The following is a 25,028-nucleotide window of genomic DNA, read 5'->3' as shown; positions in this document are numbered from 1 at the left end:
GTGCACGTACTCGAACACTCGACACCCATTTCATTCGTCAATGTCATATTCGGACGTTTGTGTTCGTGCAATAAGAGTTTCAATACAACTCTAACTCTCTGTCTTCTCACGTGCAAGCAAGTAGCGGATAGGCATGCCGTCAGTCATCATCCGACTAATTAAGGACGGCTTATATTAAATGCGCATGATGATGGTTGACGACAACAATTTTATGATCCAATCGTGCTGTACATAAATGACATTTCATGCGTGCATCATAAAAAGGAGCACTGTTAATGGCAGTCAAAGCAGATGACGCGTTTGTTTGGTCGGTCAACGAAGCTATCTATCTGTTCAAAGTTGACTTTATTGAAGGTACAGATGCAACTGTGATCGCTTTGCCGTCCACTACAGATTTGGCATATCAACAATTATGAGTCGAGTTGTTTCTGAGGTGTATGCAACTCCTTTTTGTTTCTCCTGTTGTTACGTGACATGGGAAAGGCTGGTCAACCTTTCCTTTGACCTTTTACTGGAAGGAAGAACTTGGTTGAGTCCTAAGCATCTTACTGAATTGTGAGATGGGCTTTGGTTAATGGTGAGTCTGTACAAAAGAAGCTTTTCATGGCGAAGTAAAGGAGATGTCCATTTCCACGGTTGGTTAAAAGATCACAAACATACAGACATCCTTTGGCTGTGGGAGCCGTACACTGTGACTCGAGGAGTAGATCCTCGAGAGTCAACGAGGTCCACGATTGTGCGTGCGGTCAACTATCGCCGGGGCCTCTGGTGTCAGGAGCCAGCGATCCATCGCCGCCGCCCCGTCAGAGTAGCCAGACGGCTGGCACACCAGGACGCAGACAGAAGGGATGGATGCGGTTGATGCGGCGGCGGAGGAGGCTCCTATGCGGTGTGCGGGGCGACCCCTCCGGCGGCCAGCGCCGACGGGAACGTTTCTGCGGAGGGTGCCGCCGGCTGTCCAGTAGCGGTGGCAGGCCTTGCAGAAGTGGCGCGGCTGGTTGACGTTGTAGTTGTTGAAGTAGCAGAACCTGGTCTCCTTGCTCTTGCACCTCGGGCACGGCAGCGCCGCCGCCTCTTCCTGCGCCTCCACCCGCTTCTCCTCTTCCTCCTTGGCTTGTCTGTCCCCCTTTTGGATCACCGTCCCGAAAAGTTTGAAGCTTACTGCTTCCTCTACTTCTGCCATCAGTTGGATTTGTTGTAGTGTTAGGCCGAGAGAGAGAGATAGAGTTGTAGTGTTTGGTTGAGAGGGATAGGGGGAGCAAGGAGAAGTGGAGAGCAATACTGCAGAGGTGACACATAAATGGTTATGGATTAGCCAAAGAAAGCAGAAAGAAGAGTACTCAAAAGAAAAGCAAAAGGAGTGACTTTGTCAAACAAGACTTGTAGTTTGGTGTGAGGGAATTGTTCTTCTCCATTCCCTTTGTAAGGTAATGGAATGGGCTTCTACTACATATAGAGGAAAGGGCTGTGTGGAATGGACATTTCCTGAGGGGGAATTTAAGATATCCGAAATGGGTATAACTCTGTTTTTGGCTTTTTATCTCGATCTTCGTCTGAAGACTATCTCCGATGACTTCTCGACGTCTTGTTATATCGATCTCATCTCATCTCATCCTATCTTGGTTAAACATGAGAGCTTACAATTGCATCATCGCAACACCTATGTATGACATGACCCTTTTTTGCGAGTTGTGACCAAGTCTTAGTTGGCTACGATCACCTCAGGAAGCGTGTTTAGCACAACTAGCCAGCTCAAAGGAAACATCCTATGGGCTTCTTCCCAACCTCCTTACTGGGTCGAGAACCAAAAAGTCGACAACCAGCAACCTCAACTTGAAAGGTGTATAGTGACTTATTCTGGAGTTTCTTTTGGAGAAAGAAAAAGTTGGGCAAAACATTTGAATAGTGTAAGACTGGGGATTATTAATATGGTTCCATTTGGACAAGCAAAAGCAAGATAAGTATGTGAAAAGTGCAAGTTGAGGAGTAGGGTAAGCAATTGCACTCGAGAACCATTGACTATAGGCATTTCTCACCTAGCAAAGTGCATCCAAGTGGTCATCCTCACAAGGGGATATGCATCTTGTGACAATCACCACATATTCTTCTTCACTCACACGATGGCTCCTGCAAATATGAAAGGGTGAGCAAAGGATAAGATCGAGTAGGGAGGAAAAGAGAGAGCAAATAAAACAAACAGGAATAGAATCAAAGTGTACTCGCAAAGAAAGGCTTTTTTAAGATGTTAATTATGATGAACGAGCACTTGTCACAATATAGAATCGAGCTTGGTTTTGATGAGAGAGAAGAGAAACACGGATTGAAGCATCAAGAAAACACATTTAGAGCAACTTCCTAAACCAGTTATCAATCAATACATAAAAGATAGGCAGCAACAACTACTCGTGAATACTGTGAACAGCTGACACAGGCAAAGCAGAAATATTCCAGTTATTCTAATCACAGTCTCTGACCAACTTAGAACGATGGCTTTAGTCCCTGGAGCACCTGTAAGGTGTAATGCAAGAGCGGAAGAATGAAAGTTAACAGAAACCTCAGTTCTGACATCATCCCAGGAAATGTATCAATCTGAGAAGCAGACCAAGAACATCTGATTAAATCATATAGACAAACAGTGCAACATATCAGAATGCCCCAGTGTGGAAGATTGGAAACATGAAAGCTCTTGGAGAGAATTAATTTTGCCATCAGCTTCCCGAACAAGGCTTATTTCTTGCCATTAGTAATCAGGTGGCAAAGCTGAAAGTGTTTCAGAACTACTGGTTGCTGTCTTCGGGAACCACAAAAGCAGCAACGCTGCCATGGCAAAAATTAGCTACATAAAATAACAGTAGTTTGCGATGCTTTATTGAGGAGATACGCAGAGCACATAATTCAACCAGTGTTCTGCAGTCCAGCAGCAATACCCTTCATCGTCAAAATGAGGGTGTCCTCTAACCCAGGGGCGTATTCGCTGCTTGGATTAAGCTTCACCAGTTCTGCAGCTGGTTTGCTGGACTCTGTTATCTCCTTTGAGAGATGAGGTCTCACAGTAACATGGTACGAAGGGTCTCTGATCCTCTTCAAAGTGTAAGCTTGGCAGGCATTCAAAGTTGTAATGTAGGCATCACGCAAGCGTAGTCTCTGCTTCAGATATGGATCCCCTTCTAAAAGATCTTTGTGACCAGCAACCTAGAATGAATAATTGCAGTAGCCTTTTCAGAACTAAGCATTTGAAAATTGATAACATAAACAATGAACTCGTAACCTTTTCTTGAAACATATTTCGAGATGATATTTCCCGAAAGGACGGACATATTAGTCATAACAGTCTCATATATGATAGTTATGCTTGAACACGCATATAAAGGGACTCTTAACTAAAGTTGACTATATAAAAGCACCTACGATCGTATAAGACATGCTGATAACAAGAGCAATCCAAGGATACTTTAGCAAACATTTGATGTGGTAGAATTACCGTGATCTCTTTCCTGGATGCTTGAAAGGAAAACTTACTTCGGTATGCTACCCAACCTTCCTCTAAAATGCATTCCATATATCTTTTTAATTCAAAGTTAAACTAATAAGAAGGATGACGTTAAAAGGAATTAAAAATCTTACTCCGAGTATAATTTCCCCTTGGTGTATTCGAAGTCATTAAGTATAACTGCTAATATTGGATAAAGTAATTTCCCTTTTTCTGAAAATATCATCTCACCATGGAAAATAAGCTTCAAACTGATGTATATTTAGTTGTAGATCAGATTGATTGGATGCATATAGATTAAAACCAACAATGACAATTTAAAGCAATCAAAACATCTTAACTTTTTGTAACAATCACAATGATCCGACTTGCAATTAAAATAAAGGTTGATGAGAGAATTTGCCTGAAGAAGAAGGCGCTTTGTTTCTTCATAGTTGGCTCTAAGTTGCTCCCCAAATTTCCACAAATCTTGAGAAACCAATAGTTTGTCATACAAAGCAGCAATTCCAGGATCTCCCTTAGCAAAAACCATCTCAACCAAATCAATTGTGACTCTGAAAAATGGCCATTTGTTGTACATCTCTTGAAGAGTATGAAGATTCCTGATATCTTTTTGCATAACATGCTTGAATGCTGCACCAAAACCAAGCCACACTGGTAGGTGAAACCGTGTTTGTGTCCATGCAAAGATCCATGGAATTGCACGTAGTGATTCGATGCCCCCGCTGGGCTTTCGTTTCGATGGCCTGCTGCCAATATTCATCCTACCATACTCCAGCTCAGGTGTAGCCTGAAAAATATAGCAGCAATTACAATATGAAGAGGGAGAAGAAAGGGGGGAGGTGTCCTATCAGGAGGATTGACAACTGAGGCCTCAGTCCATTAGGTAAAAGCTAATTATAGAAGCTTTAAATTGAAGATCAAAATTTTAGTAAACATCATCTAACAATTAAAGAACCCAAAACAAGCATCATGTAACCTGTGGACCTTTTTGTGTGTTCAATGAGCCAAAGACATACATGGAATGCAAAGGTATTTGCTAACTAAAATATGAAAATTAAAAATCAAAATCATTGATCTCATTCATAATCTTTCAAATAATACAAACACGGTACAACTTTTTTAATTTCTATATGTTAATTAAATATGCATGTACTTGTTAGTTGTTACAGAACAGCAGACGGATGATCTTTTTAATTCAAAAGATCTACAATGTCAATGATCATGTTCACCAGTCTTTGATACTCAATTTAGAGCCTCCACACACACATATACACACAAACAAAAAAGAAGTATCATTTCAAAGGTAGATGTAGTTTTTCCATAAAAGTATTGTCATGGTTATCCAGGTACTGAAACTATGGTGGGGAACTGTAATTTACACATGCTAGCTACAGGCTCAATGAATCATTTTTAAGGAATATTTCAAATAAAAAAGCTAGATTACTTACCAGGCGGAAATATTCAACAAAACGTGGTTCTCGGAAGACAATAGATCGATATTCCTCTGTGGCGACAACAGCCATTTCGTCCATCAAAGCCCGCCATTCTGGCTTTGGGGATATAGGGGGATGCATTCCATGCTCAAGAGTAGCAGCTGTGAAACGTTGGAGTGTCCTGAAGCACAAATGTTCTTCCCCAAAAGACTGCTCGATGACTTCACCTTGAACGGTAACCCGAAGAGACCCATGAACTGTGTCAGGTGGCTGAGATAGTATAGCAAGATGAGTAGGACCACCACCTCTTCCAACAGTTCCCCCACGCCCATGAAACATCATCAGTTTCACTCCATAATCCTTTGCAACTTTTATGAGCTCCTCTTGAGCTTTATATAACTGCCAAGCTGCAGAAAATCGCCCAGCATCCTTCCCTGAGTCCGAATATCCAATCATGACTTCCTGCTTCCCACAGATCCTGTTCTTGTACCAATCTATCGAGAAGAGTCGGGCTAAAGCTGCAGGAGCAGCCTCAAGATCTGCAAGTTTTTCAAACAATGGGACGACTCTCAATGGCTTTTTCACATGGCACTCACGTTGCAACAGCTCAACAGCCAAAACATCTGATGGAGCAGTCGCCATTGATATTATATAAGCCCCAAAGTTGTCCGAAGGAAGTTCTGCTATGACATGGAGAGTATCTAACACGTCAGAAATTTCATCAGTCTTGGGTAAGTCAGGGCCAAACAACGGGCGTTTTCCATTAAGTTCAGACAACAGCCATTCCTGGCGTTGCTCCTCAGGCCAGTCACGGTAGGAACCGATTCCCAGATGTTTAGTGATAGCATCAATAACATCAGTATGCCTGTCAGATTCTTGCCTAATATCAAGCCTGACAAGAGACAGACCAAAGGTCGACACTTGGCGCAAAAAGTCAAGAAGGCTACCATCAGCAATAGGCCTATCACCACAATCACAGAGTGACCTATAGCAGAGTTCAAGAGGCTCCAAAAACTGCAAAATGGCCAGTGAAAAATTAAAACAGACCATTAACAGGATGTAGCATAAATGCAGTGAAATATAAGTCCTCTTAGCCATATTCCAAGTCTTGTTTCCAGCAGATGTGTGGAACAAAATCTACTTCAAAAGATGAAGCTCCAGATACATCTTATAAGATAGAAAGATTCAACAACTCTATCAGAGATAAAATGAATACGGCTACATCACAATACCTCCTCCACATCAGTGAAAGTTGCTTCCTCAGGAATGTCAGAATATCCATTGGAAAGTAAATGGCGGGAGCGCTCACGTGTGTTGTATAATTTATCTCTCACGCCGCTGAGTATAACACGATAAGGCTCACTTGAAGGAACTTGCTTCCAGAACTCTGTGTTCGAAAGACAATGGAAAGTGAGTAACACATTAATTGATGTCCATATGTTTTTAAATTCATAAAAGCATTTGTCTCTAATATGATCAACATAAATGATATATGAGATCATTGTACAGAATCAAATATAAAGCCTTCGCTTGGACATATTAGCCATCGAATAAATGCAAATGGATTCTAAGCTACCAAAAAGGGCTCAGAGGAATAAATCAGTAAACTGTTAAGGTAGTATATACAATGTAGTTACTTGGAATGTTGAATATTCAAGATCAGTGTACAAATGCCAATACTGGGTTTGCCAATTAACCTTGCTTCATGGTAAATCCAACTTCTTCCCCCTCGCCTACTCATCTAGCTATCGCGTTGCCTCCGTCTTTGCCAACTCACAACAACTACAACCGAATGAGAACAATTTTAGTCTAAGCACCCTCCTCTATTGCATACCATACCCTTACATCTTGAATCATTCAATTCACTGGTAAGGATGATGAGAAGCAAACTAAATCTAAAGCTCATCAATTTTTCAGATGTTTGGGTTGACTTATATTAAACCCTCCATTTACATAATTTTTCATATGTTAGTGCTTATGTTGTTTTGAACTTTCCTTAAATGGATTCAAGTAGAAATGTTTGATACACATTTCATTTATAAGTTTAACAGTAATTCCTAATCGATCCACCCAATCATATATTTCCCGTCAAGTCAATATGCAAAAGAAAACCACTCATGACTCCTTGTAGATGATCTTGCTACAGGACAGCCTCAAAAGGACCTTGAACTTGCATGGCACAAATTCCCCTTTCATGTTTTACCATTATTTTTCCCTTTCTTACTTACCTTTGGTTCCTTCCTTTACAAATGTTGGCACATCTACTTTATCTAAACCACTAAAATTTCATGATGAGATCTTATCCATAAAAAAACAGTAATCAATTTGCTGGTAATTACGATTTCCTATTTTCGAAAGTAGATCGAGACATGTCTTGGATGTACGAAGAAAATCAAGACTTCATATGTTGTATTTATGAGCACCACATGCTATTAGGATCATTTTGGAGAAAATAAAGTGACATGCTAAATTACAGAAATTATGGGGAAAAACCATGCTTCAGAAGAAACGAAGAGATCATTGAGGGCAGCGGGAAACCCACCTAGGAACAGACCATAAGCAAACTCATTAAGATGCCTTGGATCTTCACAAATGATGCTGATTAAATTTGAATCTTGAAATATGATTTTAGTTCTTTTTTTTCAGATTTCTCAGAAAATGGAGCCAAGTCAACATATGTCAAACAAAATAAGTTACGAATACGGCTACAAGGAAATAGAAACTATGCATATCTAAAGCGTCAGACCATAACAAAGCAAAGTGAAGATACCTATATAGTGTTTTGCATCCTTTTTTGAGGAACGGTGTAGTTCATCTGCACGTACTTGCAGTTCTGTATTGCAGCGCCACATAGACAGCTACAAGAAAATATTAAGTCACTGATGTATAAATCAGGAAATCAACAATATCTAATATATAACTTTCTGATTCACAAGGATGCAAAGGAAATTTCCGATAACCACAATGAGGAAACAATTTAGTACCTCAAACATTAGATCCTCAATCTGTGAATAGTACAAATTTGCAGCCATCATTCTAGCCAACAAGCATACATCTCTTGTTACTTCTGGAGTAACTCTAGGATTTCCTGCATGCATAAAGAAGCATTATAACATTATAAGTATCCCTTTCTAATTACATAATTATGTATTTTGTGAAAAGAAAAAATGGTCCTAGATAAGTAATTATTAACCAAATGAAGGTTTTTTTTAGAAATAAGGGAGATGATCAATACCATCACGATCCCCACCCATCCAAGAAGAAAACTGAATAAGAGGGGCATTATAAGGCACACGTTCATTTATCCCAATGTTCTTCAATGCTGTATCAACACGACGTAAGAATTTAGGGACACCCTTCCATATGGTTTCATGGAAATAGCTCATCCCAGCCCGCATTTCATCTTGAGGCGTTGGAGGAGTTCTTCGGATTTCATCAGTCCTAAATGCTGCTTGAATCTACACAAAATCAAACCAATTGAAAAGCAGAACAGTAAGTACATAAGAGGAGTTGGAAAGGGAGTGATATTAGAATGCAGCTTCAGGCTCAAGGAAAAAAACAATTAGGATCTAGATTGATAATATGCAATGGTTCATGACTGAAATTAAGTGCACATGTTGTGAAGAATTACCTCTCTCTGAAGGGCCTCATCAAGCTCCTGCTTGTCGTCAGGGGTAATATCTTTGGCATACAACTGAGTTAAACAAGTCCTTATCCTGAATAAAATGTCCAGTATGAATAAAAAACTGTCCCTTTTTCAGAAGATGGCACCTATTCTTACATTACAATTCCATTTGCTGGTTAAAATTCCGGGGAATGGTACACAAAAGGCATCTCTAAGACTTTCAAAGAAACATCTATCAAATCTCTGCCTCTTAGAGACATTGTCAGGATTAAAACACAAGTATGTTACACTTGCAGAGAAATTTGTAAAGTACAATAGTTCTTTGATAATAAAAATTGTATATGTTGGAGATAGGAAGCAAATATTGTCCAGTTTTACCTGGGATAGTAAGGGCAAAAGAAACTGACATGTGCCCGAAAATGACTCACCTTCGATGCTGGTATGTATTGTTAAAGAAAGACTTATGTCAAAAAGAGTACAGGAAGAAAAGGAAAATGGGAAACCAAAAAAACATAAGAAAATGATTATGCATAATTTTCAGGTATTTATACCACAAACAGACCAGGTCAATCAATGCATCTACACCGGTAATTAAAAATTGAAAAAATTTAGAATTATATGTGCAGGAGGCATTTGGCAAGCAGATGATTATCAATAAATAGCAAACCTGGCATGCTTCTGAAGCAAGGATCTTCTGACTGACTGAGTTGGATGTGCAGTCAAAACCAGATCGACTGTCTGGTTTTTCAGAGCATCAAAAACCTCTTCTTTGGACTTCTTTAGCTGCATCACGAGACGCTTGAGTGTTTCTTCTATGTCAGATTCAGTAATTGCAGAATTTTCATCAGCAAAATCTCCTTTTTTTAGCTTGATCCTCCTACGATAGGCAATCTGCACCTCCTCAGCCAAGTTGGCCAAGTTAAGCATGTGTGAGAATGATTTGGTGACCACAATTGTGTCACCCGCATCCAAACTAGTCAGCACATTCCCCAGCTCCACCAGCTTCTCAGGATCATGCTTCCCTTCATATTCAGCAGACAGCTCATACAAATCTTGAACCTGACAGCATACGACAGCCCCGGGTTAACCAGTAGTTTCGATTTGCAAAAAATTAACAGTCAATTAGCTCCCTCAGAATTCAAGAAAGATGGCATCAAATAATGAAAGCAAAATATCAAAATTGAGAGAATAACAAAGCTAAGACGAGCTTCAAATCTTCGCGTCTAATAATTACTTAAAATCACGATCAAATGACAAGGATCACGACAATATCCTTGCGTGCATTGGAACTGGCATTAGCATTTCCCCAACATCAGCCAGACAAATCTTGAATCAAGCTAAATAAATTTATTTAGAAGTTAAAAATCAGATACAAAATCACTCGAAATTCAAAAAGTCAATCCACCAACCATTTAACGGAAAGGGAAAACAAGATCCGATTCCTCCACAAATAAATGACGGATCAACAAAAGTACCATCGGACACAATACTCATCAAGCCAGTCGACCCGACCAACGGCCGTTTCCCTCAGGAATCCTCTCATTTTATCGTTCACGTCAAATCCATGGCAAAGATCGAATGAAATTATGAAGGTCAGATAACAGCGAATAGGAGCAGAGTTCGTATACCGTTTCTCTGATATCACCGCCATGCAGATCTTGAAGGATGTCGAGGAACCGATCCAAAAGGAGGGCGTCGTACTCGACCAACTTGTCGTCCTCGGAGACCTTCCCGGGGGCGAGAAGCCTCATGTGGGCATCAATGGATGCCATCTTCTCCACTCGAGACATCGCCGCGACCAATCTATCAGAACCTCGGCTTCCTGTCAATAAACAACCGTAGATCTCCAAACAAATAGCCACGGGACAAGGAGCAACGATGGGCACGAGAAAGCCGCCTTCGAAGCCCTAGATTTCTTCTCCACTCTTCGAGAGGGGAGTGAGGAGAAGCCCGTGAAGGAAGAGCAGGGGAAGGGTGGGAGAAGGCGACGGCGTGGGCTTTCGCGGGGGTCTATTTATAATGAACGAACCACCTTTTGCTGTCTCTCCTCTACCGTTTCGTTGCCAGTTAGCTTTACTCGCTGTTTCCTCACGACGAAATCCTACGCGCGCTTTATACGCACCAGACACGTTTATTCTATCCTTTTACAGTTTGAATGATTTTCCAATATACATAATATATATTAATTAAAGAGATTTATATGGCACTATAAATTAAAAGTGGTATGTGATTTCTTGATTTGTGATAGTAGTTATGATGTAAGGTGATGGTGGATGGCATGCTCTCTTATCCGACCGACATCATGAAACATGGGGCGGCATGGTTTGATAGCTTATCATTCCTCTCATTAAATTACGTAGGGGTCGTTGTTCTCATCTCCGAAACATGTTGTCTTGATGATGCCAAGCTGCACTATACGATCGGTATTATTTATCATCACTATTTCCTCAAGTAGTGAAAACCACTCATTTGTTAGTCAACTGAGGTGGCGTCACTAGCGCAATAATGCAACAAAGAAAAGAAGGGAGGCGAATGGGAATCACAAGCGTGACTCATGATGTTTCACTTCTCGATAATTGGTCTAAATAATTATTATGATACTAAATCATATGCATTGGACCAACTCTTATTATTATTATTATTATTATTATTATCTAACCATCTCCGATGCCTATAGTGTTAAACTTCAAGAGCAGGTTTTCAGGTATCAGATTCCTTGCAGGAACAATAGGATATCATGAAGCTAAGGAACGTCTTATCAAAAGAAGCCAACTAGCATATGCTTTAATGTCTCTATTTCAAGGCTTGCAGATGCACCAAAGGAATTAAATATATGAAGGCAAAGCCAGCTTTTTTTGGTCTTTATACTTGCAGAAGGCAGGCAACGTTGACAAGCACCCTCTGCAGCATGGTCTCCACCGAAGCATCTATTGATTGCACTTGTTGTGCCACTTGGTTATTCTAATTGCACGGAAAAGATAGCAGCGGAAGACAACTTTTCTTCCCACCAGATTAGGAAATGGAAACTTCAATAGAAAATGTTTCTCGATGTGTGATGCAGAAGGCTCAGACAAAACAGGTGTAGCCAGAGAGATATGGCCAAACCCATGTTGTCTCATTATGATGGATGGATAGGTGATTCCACCAAACTTTAGATATTGATGATATGTGGCTCTAAATAAAAGGTCGAGGACAGCATTCCACATGAGTTTTGCTTTTCCCCGGGAATTGCTGCAACAGCATTTTGTTTAGTCAAGAGAGAGAGAGAGAGAGAGAGAGAGAGAGAGAAGCACACAATAGGTACATGATTGACGTAAAATAAGTGCAGGTGCATGTTGCTCCCACTACTTTAGCTCGAACGGGATCAGTGCATGAAAGAAGAGCAATTATATTAGTAGTTATATTTTGTGGCCTTGCTGCAATCATTAATTCAAACAGTCGAGACCAACGATAACATGAACATAACTAGACACATCATACTATGTCTTAGTATCAAAACTGAAGGAATTCCTCGATTGTTCATCCAAAAACAAGAAAGGAACAAGAAGAAGAATACGTTGAGATGTAGATGACTCACAGCCAGATTGGTGTAAAAGCAGCATCGAGCGAGCAACGATGACGAGCTTTGTGTTCATAACCCCATGCAATCATGCGAATAAGAATATTTATGTTCTGGAATCTCGACAGACACAATGTTTCACAATGCATCAACTTCTACCTCTTCTGCCACCTAACTAATGAAAGGGTTTTAGAGTCACTGATATTTGGGCCCACAAACAAAACACAATGGTGTCATGTCAACTTACAGAACCAGCTACTAACTCTTTAGGAATACTGGTAGTGTTATGTCAAACGTGTCATCCAATTCAGGATGAAGATGGAGTTGCATGGGTTCGGCATGCATCCAAGTAGTGGCACAACTCACTGACTGCGATCTACATGTAACCGTCTGCAACATGAGAAGTACAAGAAATATCAGATCAGAACCGCTGGTCAAGCAGAATTACAAGAAAGGAAAATCAATGAGAGCTCGGACTTTAATCAGTAATCATAACAATCTAAATCATTAAAAGACATGGTACAACAATGTTCTGTCTTATTTCTCTCAACATCAGGAAAACAATATACTTTTCTCAACATTGTATGACAAAATTTTGACAATTACAAGAAAAAACTAGGATTTTTCGAATTTGGAATCCAGCTCTCTCTTGGAGGCAGAATAAGCTGCCTGCAAAGCACGACACCGTTCTTTGGCAAGCAACAGCATGGGGAATTAATATTATACATTCTGTTACTCGAGATCTTGCAGAAACGTTTGGTTTGAGTCAACAATCATAAAGAACCATAGCTACTAAGAGAGTAAGAATGATGTCTTCTCAAATGTGTTGTATCCGAGATACATACATTACAACAGCAGGAACGATTTATCTAAATATTATAAGAATCTATGGACACAAAATAAAGTAAGGTGATTTGTTTACTAAAGTGAGCTAGACTGATAAATAAAAGTCATCAACATGTCCTTAACAGAGGACAACTCCCCCAACATATAGATATACAAAATATCATATAACTTAGAATGAGAAAATAAGAGACATGTTCAATTTTGTGATTTCCAAATATCACACTGATCAGTAAAGGAAATGCTACAGCTAAGATGCAGGCAGTGCATGGACAAAAATTCAAATACAAGTTGACAATAGTTTTATGGAGCAGTGGCGAAAAGTATAGGGCTAACTGAACCTATCCCTCTAAATCATAGCAAGAGACTTATTATATTGTTTAGCTCCACAAAGCTATTGCTGGCTATTGTATTATTTGGCTTCACAAAACTTTTGTGATGAATATGAAATTAAGTACGGTCTGCCTTGCTGGTTCACACCAATGTACCGACCAACCATTGGTACAATACATACCAACCTATACCAAGGTATCGACACACTGTACAATGAAATGTATTAACAGATCAGTATGTACCACCTATACCAGCCCTCTATCAGACCGGTATGTACCACGTATACCGGGCGGTACACTATGGTATAACGAACCTTGAAATTGAAAACCATGAAAATATTCCAAAGTAAGAAACCTCTACAAAAGTAAATGGGTATTGTGAAAGCATGGTAGAAATAACAATGCTACATTATTAAATAATGAGTTATTATTGCTTCGTAAGGCTAGAACCCTAGAACCACTTCACAGTATGCCTACATTAGGAGGAACATTGCAGGAACAGGTATTCAGCACAGAACCACATCCATCATGAACTAGTCTGTGTTGAAAGTCATGTTTATATTATGAGGTTTTAGATGAATACATCTAAAACAAGCTAGATACCAGCAGTTTTGGCTCTTGGTTAGGATTATAACAAGAAAAGGAGAGTTGCACAAACTTGCATTCAAGAAGTGGAGCTAATATTGGCAATCTAGGAAGAAGTTCTATAAAAGCATCCTATTGATCTGATTAATAGAATTTGCCACATAGTGAAGGCATGACAAGAAGCAGATACAACTCAGAAAAGCAACTATTCTAATTTCAAGTCCTAAGAATTCAATTATTGAATGCAGTTAAACCAACTGGGAGCCAGTTGACACATTTAGTAAACTGTTTACTGTGTTGATTGCATAGTCTAAACCAAAACATAAGAGGATTTATAATAGCAAAAAAATCCAAAAAAAAATCTAAATATAAACACTTGAAGAACAATGTCGTGGCCAAAAATCAAGGAGATAAGCTGAAAGAAGTGCAGGGTGCCTCCAGTTATTCACTCAAAATGCACTATTTCAGGTTGGCCCATGACAGATCAATTCATCAACAGAAATAACAGACCTTCATAGTCCTACTCAGGCTTAACCTGATATGCAAATTTCAATATTTTTCTCATCCAATGCAGATGGACTTTAAACTAATTAATCAGACAATTCCTCATAAGCATATACAGCAATACTGTTGGTGTGAATGTAAATTATATTGGTCTTGAAGCCATTTTATTATCATTGGTTCCAAATTGGACAAACCTAATCATGCCTCCTCATAGAACATACATATACATGTCTCAGAAAAATATGAGGGGAAAATTCATTTAAGATAGCAAACTTGATGAATCTTAGCTTCTTCTTTTCCTATAGTTCATTTTTTTTATCACAATCCAGTTCTATCTGACATCCATCATCTACATGTTACTAAAGAGATTGGCAATCAGAGACCAAGGTAGGCACTGAAAAAATTTAGCTGGAAATACACTCCAGTTTTGTTTAGCTCGTCAGATGGAAGGAAGCTAGAAATATGTTGATATGATTAAGCACATCAACAACAACCATGTACTTCTTACTATGGTGTATTTAACAAATTGTAGCCGACTATTTATCTCTTTGCTCTGTCATTTTTTGCAAATAAAAAAGCTCAGTTCGTAGAGACCAGCAAACATGACATTTGAATTATCAAATGCTCTTCTAAGAGTGCTTATGCAGCATAATGGCATGAATAAATCAAGTCTGCAGTTATAAAACTGAAGTAAAACATTTCTACATACAAATGCTGTTCTGCCATTCCGACTTGGAACTTTATAATCTCTTATCCAGCCTAAGAACAAGTAAATAATGTGGGTCTGTTGTCTTCTAAAGTCATTCTGAGTAACTTTAACCTCTCACTCACACCATTCTCAGCTCCAAACAAGAAGAAAAGACAATATGCTAAATCAGATTGTCCATGAATTTCGTCACTCCTTTACATTGTTGCCTTATCTTTCGATTCCTCCTAGCTCTGACCGACAATATCAGATTGCTAGAGGATACTACATATTTCATAAGATCAAATGAGAGCTTACTTAAAACTAGATATCTTATGACATCATATGCTAAATTGTGATAAGTTCAATCCTGTTACACTCATGCTAAAAGGTGAGTCGAGGGGCTTAAGTTGCTAACTTAATGAATTATATATGAAGATATCATGGATACAAAACGAACATAAGGCTAAAAGGAAAGCCAATCAATATGCATCAAGTGGTCTTCTTTCCATAATAGCTCCATCCCAAACTCATCCGTAGACAACCTTCACATATAACTAATGTGTCTTGACACAAACGACAATTAGAGGATCAAAAGAGAAATGGAATAAGAAAATACTCTTAATTAGCGAAAAAAAAACAAAATTGATTCACGATCTACCCTAGCAATCAAACAAGCAAGAATGGAAACAGGGTAAGAAGAGGAAAGATCCAGCTGGGTTACCAGTATCTGATCGCTTAGCACGCTTAATCTTTGCAAGCTGGACCTGTGAATCCATAAAGATCTGCATCCGCTGGAACTCCAGCTCCTTGGAGAACTCCATCCGCTTCTTCTCCAGCTCCATCATCTGCCGCTGCTTCGCACCCTCCACCCTCTCATACATCTCAGCGAACCTTTCTATCGCCCTCGCCAGCTCACGGATTCCATCTCCCTCCTTGTCCCGAGCCCTTCTCCAACCCCGTGCAGACCTGGATGACGAACCAGAAGGCGACCCCATATCGTCGTCCTCGTCATCGTCATCATCTTCTGCCGCTGCTGCAGCAGCGGCCGCCCGCCGAAAGATCGAGTCGTCCACGGAGAAGGCAGTGGCCGCCGGGCGCTTCTCCCTCAGGTCCAACGGCCGGACGGCCGCGGCGGCAGCAACCGGCAAGGGGAAACCCTTGCGGTGGTAGGGGAGTGGCACGGCTAGCGGAGGCGAGCGGGAAGGCTTCTTCGCCAGCGCAGCGGCGGCAGCGGCTGACGATCCGATGAGGGTGTCAAGGCGGGAGAAGAAGGGCCACTGGCTGGCGGCGGCAGCGAGGCCCCCTCCGGTGACGATCCGGGCCTTCTCGATCTTGTACTTTTTCTTGAGGGTGTCGATCCGATTCTTGCACTGGACGTCGGTGCGCGGCGGGCGGCGGCCGGACGCGCCGCGGCGAGAGTTGACAGCGTCAGCGACCTCCTGCCAATGCTTCTGGCGGAGGTTGCCGCGGTTGAGCTCTAGGTAGCGGTCGCCCCAGGCGTCCACCAGCTCCGATGTTTCGCCCTCGCTCCAGCAGTCCTCCCGGTACGGCAGCGCCGGGTTCGGCGGCCGCGACGGTGCCGTCTCCCTCCCCTCCATCATCATCGATCACCCAAATCTACCTCAGATCCAGCCCTAATCCCTGGCCTTCTCTATTTTTCTCTCCCCCTCCCTTGTCGTGTTGTCGACGGAAAGAGAGGAGGGGGAAAGGGGGCGAAATAAAAGAGGGGGTGAGAGAGAGCGGCGAGAAGGGGACGCCGGCTGGCGAGGGGTGGCACGTGAGGGGCATGCGAGGAAAGGGGGGGTTGGAAGTCGCCGGGGGGCGAGACGCGTGCGCCGACGTGTGAGGGGATGGCGTCAGTGATGGACGGGGCGCGGGGTCCATCGTGGCGACGGGGCATCACCGCCGTTGGTTTTGGGGGGCGGGCGCGGGTGTCGTTGACGGGGGAAATAATGGAGAGGGGCGGGCGGGCGGGGGACGGAAGAATTATTTTTCGGTCGCGGAGAGGAGGGGATAAGGACGAGGCACACCGGGGACAGGCGGTGGCGTACAAGATTACGCAATTACCCCCGGAAGAAGGGGAAGGAGACGGGAGGGAAGAGCGTCGACGACGCAGGAGACGGAGGGGGTAGAGTCGGAAACTGGGGGTTAGATGAACTCGAGAGCCTCGGTTGCGTCGCCTGTCGCCACGCGCACGCACGGAGAGAAGGTGGAGGGGCTTGAGCTGTTACTTTCTCGCCGTTCGTTGTGGGTGGGTTATGGGGTTGGTGAAGGGGGTGGGCGTTTGGTCCGGTCGTCGGCTTGTTTTGGGGTCGCGGACGACACCGCAGGAGGGAAAGGCGCGGAAAGCCACCGAAGAGAGACGAGACACGGGACATCAAGGACCAGCGGGCCCCACCGTTCTGAGACCGCACGTGAGCAACTGCTGCCATCTGTTATAAATGGTAGTTAATGAGTTCTTACATTATCCACATTCATTCTGACATAAGCAACTGCTTGGACACGCTTTTACCGGGCTAGTTTGGGTCTTCTAATTGCCTTTACTGTCAAAGCAATTGATCGTTCATGTCGGTCATCCATGAAGGAGATGGGAACGAAAGACGAACGTAAGAGAAGCCGAGTAAGTGTATCTTTCTATGGACAACTATCACCTCATGAAGAAGCCCAAAAAACGCTTGATGAAAGAGAGATAAGAAATTAAGCAAGAGAGCGGCATGTTTAGAGCTCATTTGAACCCTCAGAGACGCTGGCCAAGTGCAGTCGCCACATCCCAGCTCTTCCTCGCCGCAAGTCCCGATAGCTCGACACCTTCTCCGAAAGGATCTCCGACAGATACCTCTCGTTAAGAAGCACGGCCGTATCGGTTGCAGTCACATTACTCTCTCCTCTTTCTTCCTCCTCCTCCTCGTCGCCGTTGCATCAGACCGGGCCTTCTCCGGCGCCGGCAACGCCACAGGCACGAGAAAGTATATCTTCCCTCTCTCGAGATCAGCATTCGGCGGCAGTGTCATGACTTTCGGTGCTTCGACGCCGCCCAATAACGCCGAGAGCGGCGGCTTCCGGAGAACATTACTTCGGGAACGCCTGCATGATGTCACCTGCGGTAACCGCGCCGCTGATCTCCTACACGCGGCCGCTCACGTGCACGATCCGAATCACGTCGAGCGTGCCGCATGGGAGGATGCAGGAGACGCAGCACCTGATGGCGTCCCTCGTGACCATCTCAGTGTGTACTCTCCTCGCCCCTTCCTTCTCGACTGCCCTATAACTCCGTCTACGATTCAGTGCAGTAGAAAGCAGAGAAAGGAAGCCAGAAAGGAAAGAAATGGATGCGAGAGAGGTAATCCTTTTCATGGTTTCATAGTTGGAAGGATGAGCTTCGTGACTGTTCTTCTGCATTCATCGGTTAGTGCGAGTCCGGGATAAACCTCCTCTGACCAGTCTACAATGGTGCGCGGACGAAGACCGCTCACGTCGCTTGCTGCGTCTGCATGCTGAACATGGTCGGCAGCCACCGTGAGGACCGCAAAGCGACCGCATGAGGACCGCAAAACGTGCCGGCAAATGGACTGGCTCGAGTCGATATGTGGAGCAACGTCGGCCAACTCAGCCACCATGACAAATACAGCTTGTGCTTTTGGTCCCATGGATGTGGCCAAACCAATTCGTCGAACCCCTGCCGAGACACAGTAAATGATGAGTGAAAGGCTCTGTTTTAACCGTACGTGATCGACAAACGCTACGTTAAATTATGATCTGATCATGCTTTGAGATGCGTGGGCCGAATCTTGTGATGCCACCGCGTTCTTCGACCCGGAACACGGTTCGACCCAATAGCACGTGGTCCGGGCTGAGACGTTTGGGTAAGGCTCCTGAGGTTGACCCAACCACGGTAGGCAAACACGTAAACCTGAGAACTATTAATTGTCAACGGTCAACGGTGACCAGCAGCCCGCGACCGACAAGAGTAACTATACGATGACACGATTGCTTCATCCGACGCCGAGGTCCGCGTGATGTGCTCCTTTAATTGCCCTTCTATCATTAGCTCATATGCACCTTCTCAGCATATCGGATTTATTATAATATCATGATTTAATTTAATCTAGATTAAGGTATTCATTTATTAGATTAAATACAAATACTAAATCGGGTTCGAGACATATTGGTATACGGTTTAATTATTAAGCAAGAATGCACTTGGCTACGTTAATCTTTGACCAATAATTAATGACACTAGTTAACTTCTTAAGCAACATGCTGACACACGATCCGAAGACTATATTCTTGAAGCCAAACCATTCGTGGCACGAAAAAGGAAAGGCAGCTAACGCACGTCCTGTGGAATCCACCGACAGTAATTCACCCTCAGCGGTGGCACCAGAGGAGAGCCACGTAGGCTGAGAAGGGTTTGGGGATAGAAATGTGGGAAACGGAGTAGTGGGGCGGTCGTCTTCATCGCTACCAGAAGTTTACGATTAGTTCCACGAACACTTCACAGTAGATCGCTCACTTCCTCGATTTCTACCGGCAGCGCTTTCGGCTTGCTCGTTCTCGACGTGTCTCGTATAAGGAAGAGGTGGGAGAGAAGAAAGCCCATATTTCGCTTCCATCTCAAACAATTCCTCGCCCCCTTTCCCTTCTCCTTTTCTTTTCTTTCCCCCTCGTTGTCGAGTCCTGAACGATTCCTTCTCCCCTTTCGTCTTTTTTCTTTTGTTTCTTTTGATGTATGTTTGAGATTTGGGGAAGGAATTTTTGATGTTTTAGACGATTGCAAAGGTTATCTGATCTAGCGGACGGTTTCCTTGAAACAGCGGAATGATTTGGTGATAGTTTGGCCGCTCTGTTGGGGTAGGATCGATAGGGTGGAGAAGGATTAGGGTTCGGATACCGGTCGTTGCGTAGAGATGCTGAAGAATCTGATGGAGGACAAGAAGATCGACTTGGATGCCCCGCTCCTCTCCGTCCGGAGATTCTCAGCGGGAGCGGTGGCGGCGTCTTCTCCGACTCCGCCCGTATCCAATGGGGAGGAGGGCGATCAACGGCCTCCGCCGCCGAGAAGGTCGTCGTTGCCTTTCTATAAGTCGGATTTGAAGTCGGGCCCCGTGCGTGTCCCTGGCGTCGTCCCCTTCGTCTGGGAACAGACGCCCGGCCAGCCCAAGGACGGGTCGGTTCGCTCCTCCAATGTGAAACCTCTGGTGGCGCCAAAGCCGCCGCCTGGCAATAGCGTCCGAACTCGTAAAGCTGTGACCTTTGCCTCTGATTATGTCACTGCCAGATCCTCCGAGTCCCCTAAAGACGATCCTAAGATTGTAGAGGGAGAGAATGTGGACAAGGAAGAGAAGGTAGGGAAGAAGCCAGAACACCAGCCCGTTCTGGCGGTGGACAACCGCGAAGAAGAAGTAGAAGAATATGACGATGACAATGATGCCTTCTCCGATGCGCTTGATACGCTATCACGAACCGACTCCATGTTCATGAATTGCAGTGTCAGTGGCCTCAGTGGAGTCCCAGAAGCAGCCAAGCTCTCAGGCAGGTTTCCGAAGGACCCCCCAGTCCGGGACTTCATGTTGGAGAGGTTCTTGCCCGCTGCCCAGGCCATGGCTTGCGAATCACCTCAGTACGCCTTCAGGAAAGCAACTGCCCCTCCACGAGAGGCTATAAAGCCTGCCGATAGGGTCCTAATTAGCGATAATAGGAGGCCTGCTCCTATTCCTTACCAGAACAAGCCTGATTACGTACCGCATTATGCTAAGGAGCTAGAACAAGTGGATAGCTATGATGATGATGAGGAAGATGAGGAATACTATCAGGATGCTGGCAATTTGTCATCGAAAGCTTGTGGTTTGCTTCCAAAGTTTTGTTTAAAGAGTTCCTTTTGTCTTCTAAATCCTGTTCCAGTTATGAAGGTACAACGACACCTGCGCAGGCCACCAAGGGGGAGAACTGGAAACCCCCAGATAAGAAACATGCATCCCTTGTCTCATAGTCGAGTTGAAGAGGAGGTAAATTATTAGTATATATATGGGATTTCTTTTGAATTTTTTTTCACCTATTATTAATCATTGTGATTTTGCCATTTTCATGTTTAGCCTTCATGGGGAGCTGTTTTTAGGCACAAATTGGAGCAGGAACATCAAGCACAAGTGGCAGAACTGAGTAGATTCAGGAGTGAATCCGATTCCCTGACACCTGATGGCTCCTCTCCCTATCAACATTCAGTAACATCTCCTTATCAGAGTGAAGGCCCTCCAACATCACTTCATGAAGAGAAGGGTCCTCTTGGAGTTGTAAGCAGAGAAAGCAAGAGTAGTAAGGCTGATGGTTCTGATGTGGGTGAGAAAGTCGTTGAGGTCCACTGGGAAATAAATCATAGCAGCCGATTGGGTTCAGGCACCATGAGCCCTGCACTGGAGAAAACTCTTTATGTGGATGTAGAGAATAGGCTGGGATCTTCAGATTCAAAGTCAAGTTCTTTCAATACTGTCAAAGACACTAGAAGTATGACGAGCTCCGGTGAGGTTGGTACAGAAAGTAAGAGAATGGAAGAAAGTTTAGTTGCCAAAGTTCATGAAAGGGATGCATTGCATCCGGAAGTCTGCAATGTTGCTGAGCCTGTTTTACCTTTCACTTTAAAAAAATTGAATCATGGGTATATAAATGGTGATACTGACCTCAAACATGGTTACAAAGATAGTGATCCACCAAATCTGAAGAGTAACCAAAATCCTTTGCAGTCACTCCTGCCTCCACCATTGCCTAAATCACCATCTGAGTCCTGGCTCTCTCGTACATTGCCTTCTGTTGCATCAAAAAATCCAGCTCCCCAGTCATTACTAGGCATTCAACTTCATCCTAGGAAACAAACCTTGCATGTATCCTCAATTGATGTGATTCAAGAAACAACTATTAAACCTTCGAAACCACGACATCGCCAGATTCGGTTTGCTGAGGTATTCCTTTCTGAATAGATCTATATTTATGATCTAATTGAGATTTCATAATTGCTTAATCAGTCTATCCTTCTAGGTGTTGGCAAAACCTGAATCTCCAAAGTCAGAAATTTGAGTTGTGAACTTACTCTTACTCACACAAGCACACTCATGTTCTACTGCAACTGTGAACCCAGATGATGAGAAGCTAAAAGGTAAACATAATTTAATTTTGACTGGATGTTTCATTCCTTTATATTTAACTATTTATAGTTATAGGTGGCTTGGGCTCTTCTTGGCTCCCTTCGGTAATCTCAAGTGCACTTGCCATGTTGTTTCCCTGCTTATGCTGCATGTAATTTGAGCTATAGCTAGTTAGCAATATTTAATTTATTGCACAATTTAATGAAAATGATGACTCAGCAATTGTCTTTATCATAGGTTAATCAAATTGTACTATAGTGCAATAAGCATGTTGTTGTAAGTCAGTTGCAAGTTGCAACTGGGTGTACACATTATGAATGTAATGTAATATTATATGTTTTGATGGATTGATTGTGTATTATTAAGCATTCTATTGATAGACATATGATTTATTCTTTTCACCTTTGATGTAGACTATTTGCTCAGTAATGATGTGTGATGGAGAATTTTAATTTTTTGGCTGGTCAGTGTTAAAGAAATCTTATAGCTGATCATCACATATCAGTTGCCAAGAATCATGAACAATTCTTGGGCTTGCTTAAGCAACAGAAATAAGTACATTGTTTTGAACAATAACCCATGTTATCCATGATAGCAGATGCAAGTTCAAACGATCAGTTTCTTGGTAATTGGACATGCGTCAAGTATAACGTTTTTTATTTATAAGCTCTTGAGGATCCTTGGATATTTTGTCGGTTTTTTCAAATAGCAAATGCTTTGTAGACCATCAAGAAGAAAAAATGCGAAGGAAGATTGAGGTTTTAGTATGTGTTTTACGTCTATCTATGAGGGAATCTGTTCAGAGTCATACCAGGTTAGTATTATTTTTAGTACTAACCTGTAAGATGTCTTATGTTGTGGTTCACTAGAATTCTGAAAGAAAGCAGCACAAATTGTATATTGATGAAGTTTATGATCTCATATCTCATTTGACCACAAAGAGAGCCTGGTTTTTGGATGCATCATGCAGTCTGAATTAGATTCCATAAGCTTGCTGAAAGCCCTTCATTGTCAGATTTTTTGTAAGAGCTGCTTCTCATAGATTTTGTCTATGTAGACATGTTGCTAATGTACCAGCATCTTCCTTGTGTATCAGCTATATTTGCTCTGTGGATCTACGTATCAGTTCTGACCAGCCGATTAGACCTTAAATGTTTCTGTTGGACTGATGAATTGTATTTAGAAATAACATGATCATATATGATAAGAAGATATCAATTGGCCAATGGATGAATTCATGTCATCTGTCTCCTTGATGTTTCAAGGAACATCCAAGTAGCCGATACTAGGGTCAAGTGCATCTACATGAAAGAGTGCAAATGAAGGTAACACAAAAAGATTATACTCTATAGAGTAGCTCTTTAGATTCTGAAGAGGATGATTTCTAAAGCAAGGGAGTGACAATTAGGATTCATTATGCAATCAATGGTATTAATATGGATAAAATGTTTCTCTGGACCAATAGTTTGTCTCTTACGAAATTCTCCATTCAGTAAAAAAAAGAAAAACAGGTCGCAAGTTAGTATATTGTGCTGCAGTCTGGACTAGTATTGTTTACTTTCTTCAATTTTCATCTATTCTCTTGTATTCCATTTTATTTTTTATTCTTTTTGTGAATCTTGCAGTTTAGTGCTTATTTTCCCCTTTCATTTTTTAATGTTGGTAGCATTTGATTGTGGCTAGTGAAGGAGTTCCTTTCAAAGATACTGTGATGTTACAAATTTGAGCTGAGAAGGCAGGTGGGCTGCATGTCAAAGAAGATGTGCTTACCATTGTGGTTGTTATTTTATTAAAATTTTGATCAATTGTCTACAATTTGGTTTCCGTTTTCAGTTCAATGAGGCAGTTAAGTTTCCTTTTCTAAATTTTTCTTGGTTTCTTTAATTTCACATCAGGTCTTGGATCATAGAACAGATGAGCTAAAAGAAGGATTTTATGATTGGCATGATTAAGGGGTCATGATGTGTCAATGGTTTGTCTTTTGTTTGAGTGTAGAAAATGGCCTTAACAAAATAATAACTTAATTGGATGCATCGATCCAATTTCTTTTTTCAAGAATTTATATGCACTGGAAATGGTTTCTAGGAGATGAATCTTTTCTTCTGTTTTTCGAAAACAGACTCAACTGTTGGTTGGTGTGATGAAGCCATATCATCTAATTTTTGCTGTATTTTAAGTCAAGGATCAACCTTGTTGTGCTGCCCCATATGCAGTAGGTGCTCTCTGAGAAATTGTCATAGGGTGTGGTATCAGCCTGTTCAATGTAAGATTCAAGTTCTGCATGGACCAGTAACAGAAATGACATGGCACACCATAGGTGAGTGTACTACTGTGTCATGTGCAATTTTTGCAGCATCTGCCTGTGCCACGGTGAGGCAGTTCATGATTAAAATGATGTTACAATTGTGTCATCTCTTTAAAATGGATTGTCTGAGTTCAGTAAGGGACAACTGTTTGTAGATTAGTCATTACAAAATGTTGGATTTGTATTGATGAATTTGCTAGAGTAAATGATCTGATGGGCTGTATACTTATGCAGCTTCTGATGTTAACTACAATGCGATATATCAGTTACCTGATTATGAATTTGTTAGTTGTTCCTTGATCGGAAGGTGTTCCTAAAATAGTCCTATAATTATTCATTTAAGGTTGGTGCCTTAGAGGTATGTCAATGTTGGTTCTGTCTATGAGTTGAGAGGTTAGAGGCACTGAGGATGGGAAATGTTTTCCAAAGGCTTGACACAGAACTCCATCTTGAGTCTTGTGAAAACTGGTTTGAGTTAGTAAAAGAATTCTTTCAGCAACATCCCTATGCACAAGTCAGTCTAAT

At 42.2% G+C, this 25,028-nt stretch overlaps 3 protein-coding genes, 1 non-coding gene and 1 pseudogene across 8 annotated transcripts; 1 reads left to right on the top strand and 4 right to left on the bottom strand.

Moving 5' to 3' along the window:
• Positions 1-598: 598 nt before the first annotated feature.
• Positions 599-2,030, bottom strand: LOC103997093 (uncharacterized). The gene is made up of 2 exons (XR_010479143.1): positions 1,366-2,030; positions 599-1,281 (listed from the first exon to the last, which is right to left on the bottom strand). It is a non-coding gene; the product is annotated as an uncharacterized LOC103997093 (transcript).
• Positions 2,031-2,320: 290 nt separating this feature from the next.
• LOC103997092 (phosphoenolpyruvate carboxylase 2) lies at positions 2,321-10,600 on the bottom strand. Its single transcript, XM_009418234.2, has 10 exons — positions 10,180-10,600; positions 9,219-9,610; positions 8,558-8,642; positions 8,162-8,384; positions 7,911-8,014; positions 7,697-7,784; positions 6,159-6,313; positions 4,942-5,940; positions 3,894-4,280; positions 2,321-3,192 (listed from the first exon to the last, which is right to left on the bottom strand). Exons 1-10 carry the CDS (start codon positions 10,339-10,341, stop codon positions 2,896-2,898), a joined length of 2,892 nt encoding a protein of 963 aa, XP_009416509.2. The 5' UTR covers positions 10,342-10,600; the 3' UTR covers positions 2,321-2,895.
• A 1,598-nt stretch (positions 10,601-12,198) lies between these two features.
• On the bottom strand, positions 12,199-17,026 carry LOC103997091 (trihelix transcription factor ENAP1). The gene is made up of 2 exons (XM_009418232.3): positions 15,784-17,026; positions 12,199-12,500 (listed from the first exon to the last, which is right to left on the bottom strand). Exons 1-2 carry the CDS (start codon positions 16,664-16,666, stop codon positions 12,487-12,489), a joined length of 897 nt encoding a protein of 298 aa, XP_009416507.2. The 5' UTR covers positions 16,667-17,026; the 3' UTR covers positions 12,199-12,486.
• Positions 17,027-17,531: 505 nt separating this feature from the next.
• LOC135592592 (uncharacterized) lies at positions 17,532-18,726 on the bottom strand (annotated as a pseudogene).
• A 767-nt stretch (positions 18,727-19,493) lies between these two features.
• On the top strand, positions 19,494-24,285 carry LOC103997090 (uncharacterized). 5 transcript variants are annotated; one of them, XR_010479142.1, is made up of 5 exons: positions 19,494-21,067; positions 21,155-22,015; positions 22,092-22,209; positions 23,882-23,937; positions 24,094-24,285. XR_010479142.1 is itself a non-coding variant. In XM_018818290.2 (3 exons), exons 1-3 carry the CDS (start codon positions 19,970-19,972, stop codon positions 22,128-22,130), a joined length of 1,998 nt encoding a protein of 665 aa, XP_018673835.2. In that variant the 5' UTR covers positions 19,494-19,969; the 3' UTR covers positions 22,131-22,545. The 5 variants fall into 5 exon arrangements, 1 of the variants encoding a protein (XP_018673835.2); XR_010479141.1 differs by having other exon boundaries at positions 23,882-24,285; XR_001975605.2 differs by lacking the exons at positions 23,882-23,937; positions 24,094-24,285 and adding an exon at positions 22,274-22,545.
• The last annotated feature ends 743 nt before the right edge of the window (positions 24,286-25,028 follow it).

Source organism: Musa acuminata, chromosome BXJ1-9 (genome assembly GCF_036884655.1).
Source record: "Musa acuminata AAA Group cultivar baxijiao chromosome BXJ1-9, Cavendish_Baxijiao_AAA, whole genome shotgun sequence".
Taxonomy (NCBI): Eukaryota; Viridiplantae; Streptophyta; class Magnoliopsida; order Zingiberales; family Musaceae; genus Musa; species Musa acuminata.
This window is presented reverse-complemented; position numbering and strand designations above follow the sequence as displayed.

Excerpts from the sequence above, each read along its gene's own strand:
- LOC103997090 (XM_018818290.2), top strand. The coding sequence starts at position 19,970 with ATGCTGAAGAATCTGATGGAGGACAAGAAGATCGACTTGGATGCCCCG. Across the intron at positions 21,068-21,154 it reads ATAGTCGAGTTGAAGAGGAG|CCTTCATGGGGAGCTGTTTT; the intron begins GTAAATTATTAG and ends TTTCATGTTTAG. Across the intron at positions 22,016-22,091 it reads GCCAGATTCGGTTTGCTGAG|GTGTTGGCAAAACCTGAATC; the intron begins GTATTCCTTTCT and ends CTATCCTTCTAG.
- LOC103997092 (XM_009418234.2), bottom strand. The coding sequence starts at position 10,341 with ATGTCTCGAGTGGAGAAGATGGCATCCATTGATGCCCACATGAGGCTT. Across the intron at positions 7,785-7,910 it reads TTGAGGATCTAATGTTTGAG|CTGTCTATGTGGCGCTGCAA; the intron begins GTACTAAATTGT and ends ATTTTCTTGTAG. Across the intron at positions 6,314-7,696 it reads GGATGCAAAACACTATATAG|AGTTCTGGAAGCAAGTTCCT; the intron begins GTATCTTCACTT and ends TTTCGAACACAG.
- LOC103997091 (XM_009418232.3), bottom strand. The coding sequence starts at position 16,666 with ATGATGATGGAGGGGAGGGAGACGGCACCGTCGCGGCCGCCGAACCCG.